At 38.0% G+C, this 3,889-nt stretch overlaps 1 protein-coding gene across 1 annotated transcript; it reads left to right on the top strand.

The window, feature by feature from the left end:
- Positions 1-2,183: 2,183 nt before the first annotated feature.
- On the top strand, positions 2,184-2,534 carry LOC142239728 (uncharacterized). Its single transcript, XM_075311510.1, has one exon. It carries the CDS (start codon positions 2,184-2,186, stop codon positions 2,532-2,534), a length of 351 nt encoding a protein of 116 aa, XP_075167625.1.
- Positions 2,535-3,889: the final 1,355 nt, after the last annotated feature.

Genomic DNA, 3,889 nt, shown 5'->3' with positions numbered 1-3,889 from the left:
TGAGGCGTGGTGCACACAGACCCCGGGGAATAAAGAATATATAGATTTCTACACTGATGGCTCCAAATTGGATGGACAAGTGGGGTTCGGAGTATATTCTAATGATCTGGAACTTCGAATAGCGAAAAGATTACCTAATCACTATAGTGTTTTTCAGGCTGAAATATTAGCAATAAGAGAGGTGGCGAATTGGCTGAGAAGTAATGTTCCAAAAAATGTGGGCATTAATATATACTCAGACAGTCAACCTGCAATAAAATCCTTGGACTCTGTGTTCCTCAACTCGAAAACGGCCATCGACTGCCGCAAATCTCTCAATGAGATGGCTGAGCAGTACAATATTCACCTAATATGGGTGCCTGGCCATAGGAACATACCGGGGAACTGCGAAGCGGATGAGTTGGCAAGGCTAGGGACTACCTTACATATTCCAGGGGAACTAGAATTTGTTGGTATGCCCCTAGCTACCTGCAAGCTCATGCTGCGTGAGAAGGCTGTTATGATGGCAAATGTTCGATGGGAGAATTGCAAGGGTTGTAACGACACCAAGCAAATATGGCCCCATTTCAACTTAAACCGCACACTAGATATGCTAATGTTCTCGAGACGTCAGATATCACTCCTGATATCTGCTATAACGGGTCGCTGCCTGATAGGCTATTTTGCAAAAACTATTGGCGCGAAGTATAATGACTATTGTATGAGCTGTCATGATGCGGAGGAAAAAGAATCAATTAAACACCTCTTGTGTGAGTGTCCTGCATTTTGTGTAAAGCGCAAGCAACTTTTAGGAGCATATAGCTTCAGATTACTGGCGGATCTGGAAAACGTTAACTTAAGCAGTCTGCTGCTGTTTTTGGAACAATCTGGTTGGTTCAACAAAGAAAAATAATCAAGAAGGTTCAGCGGTTAAAACTAGAAGTGCCCATATGTAATAGGTACTTTTAGTTAATGTGGTATCACAATGGACTGAATAGTCTAAGTGAGCCTGAATCTTAATCGGGCTGCCACTTTAACCTAACCTAACCTAACCTAGTCTCCTTGAGTAGTTCTCCAGCCTTTTTCTTATCTGGGTACCCCACAGTATTTTCATCGCCCTTCCGACCGTCGCACAGTGTTTCCATATCGCTTTTTTGGAAATAATTCTGTAACTTTTGAACGGATGTGTGAAAGCTTAAGTGTTTTCCTCTAATTTTACCAATTTGTGGGTCCCTACTGGGTCCACGAGCTGACCTGTCGGCGTTGAAAGTTGGTCACCTCGGGGGTATGCAATTTTGTTTTAGCTGTAAACTCCGCAATTTTGAACCGATTTCGATGATTTTTTCGTTGCTGGGTTTGTTTGCGTGCATGTGCAATTATCTTTATGGGTCCTAAAATTTATTTTTTTGCAACATTTTGACAAAGTGGGGTCAGTATTTGGAACCTAGAAGTTGTGGTTTTAAGTGGATTCGTAATTTTTCTTCTTAACTGCATTCCCTACGAATCCTAGAAGAAAAAAATGTGTACACATGGGGTTTAGATAAAAAGTTGTAAAGTCCACAAATTATAATTTCAAAATAATATCGAATTTTGACCATTTTTTTTTTTTTAAAAAGCACATACATTCTTTCTGTCGTAACATTTTTTTATAGATTTCTCAAAATCTTTTTTTTTACTTTTTTCTTATAGACTCCTCGTGCAAAAATTCAAGCAAATCTAAACAAAACTTTGGCTTCTGGGGCCATAAAAAATATTGGCAAAATCTGGTGTTGCTGCAGAAGCCAAAGTTTTGCTTAGATTTGCTTTAAATTTTTCACGAGGAGTCTAATTAGCAGTATAGTCAAGTGTGCAAAGTTTGGTGGTGAATCGGTTCAGATTTAGATACTCCCATATATATAATTATAATACTTTTGCCAATCTGATGAGGACTTTCGTCCCCTTATCTAATAGACAGTCGGATCTTGGACCTCCTTGGTTTACAAAGGTTCTTCGGTGTGTTCGTAACTTAAGAAATAAGTTGTCCAGGAAATTTCTTTTGAGTGGCAAATCTATTGATTTTCTTAACTACCCAGTTGCTAGATCCAGTTTCGTGTGACATCTAGAATGCGCTATGCGCTGAACTCCAATCCTAAGGCTTTTTATAATTTCGTTAATTCGAAAATAAGGACACGAGCCTTTCCTAGTTTTATGAGATATGTTCTGATATGTTCGCTGATTATTTTAAGGAGTCCTATGTTGATAGTTCGAATGTTGGATCGGATTATCCGTATTTCATTCCCTCTTTTACTATATTTTCCCATATAACGTTGACGGAAACTGATGTTCTTAACGGATTAAGATCCTTACCTGTAAATTATTGTCCTGGGCCTGATGGTATACCTTCTTTCATCCTGAAGGAATGTGCGGATATCTTATATATTCGTCTGACGCGTCTGTTTAACTTATCTTTGAGGGATGGCAGCTTCCCAGACATATGGAAGATTAGTTACGTCATTCCCTTGTTCAAGAAAGGTAGTAGGTCTGACATTGGGAATTACAGATGTATTCTAAGTTAAGTGTTACACCTAAACTGTTTGAGCTTTTGGTAACAAGGAGAATTTAGTGCTCTCTTTCGAATATTATATCAGAATGCCAACATGGTTTTATGAGAGGTAGGTCTACTGTGACCAATTTACTTGAATTTGTTGGTCATGTGTTCGAATCATTCTCTCAAAGACGTCAACTGGATGTGATCTATACGGATTTCAGCAAAGCGTTCGACATGGTGAATCATAGGCTGCTATTGTACAAATTAAATGTTTTGGGATTTCCACCTACTCTTCCCCGCTGGATCGATTCCTACTTGCATGGTAGAACTCAGAGCGTTGCACTTAAAGATAGTTTATCTATGCTTATACGTGTGACATCTGGAGTTCCCCAGGGCAGCCACCTTGGACCGGTTCTGTTTAACCTATATTTGAACGATTGGTTATCGTATCATCGAGGATATTGATGTACGCAGATGATGTTAAGCTTCTTTCATTTGATAATGCTAGTGATTCTTTACTTCTTCAGGAGGACATTGACAAGTTGGCAGATTGGTGTGCTTCTAATTGCATGTTACTCAATCTTGTGAAGTGTAAGAAGATAACTTTATCTCGTAGAGTTTGTGAACAGACTGAGTACTATGTTGGGAATTATACACCCTCAGAAAAAATCGCTTTTCTAACATATGTTCCAAACATATTTTGCAGGAAGCACATATATTAGTGGATACTGCCGAAACATTAATATGTTTGTTTTATGTGAACATATAAGTTGTGAAGCATTTTGAGCCCAAAAATATTATATGCTTGGAAGAATTTTCCCCAAAGAAGATTGTGCTCATTCCCTCACATAATTTTCACTTCCACGAATTTTTTTAGTTCTTGGCACCTTTTTCTGTAATACAAATAATGTTGAAGAAATTATTCAATTTTATAATTTTACCTTTCGCCTGGACTGAGAATCGAACCGGGAACCATGCAATTTGTAAGCCAACACACTGCCACTGGGCTACGTAGCTGTTATAGTTACCAATAGACAAATATCGTTATAAGTTACATTTATATAGCATAGTTTGCAGCGCCCACGAGCCGATGCAAACAAAACATTATTCAATAGAAACATATATTTGTTGGCCACGTGGAGCAGTGGTTAGCATGTCCGCCTTGCATGCAAAAGGTCCTGGGTTCAATCCCTACTCCGACCGAACACCAATTTTTTTTTTAAATTTTTGTATTTATATTTTTATATTATTAAATGAAATTTTTACAATGAAACTTCGAAATGTGTGTTATTAAAGATTTACAGTCAGAAAAGAACAGTGCTTGATATAAACGAAATGGACTGAGCTTTTGGATAATTTTTTTTATTGCAAAAATAACAATTT

Source organism: Haematobia irritans, chromosome 5 (genome assembly GCF_050003625.1).
Source record: "Haematobia irritans isolate KBUSLIRL chromosome 5, ASM5000362v1, whole genome shotgun sequence".
Lineage (NCBI taxonomy): Eukaryota > Metazoa > Arthropoda > Insecta > Diptera > Muscidae > Haematobia > Haematobia irritans.
The sequence above is the reverse complement of the archived record's forward strand: the minus strand, read 5'-3'. Positions and strand labels throughout refer to the sequence as shown.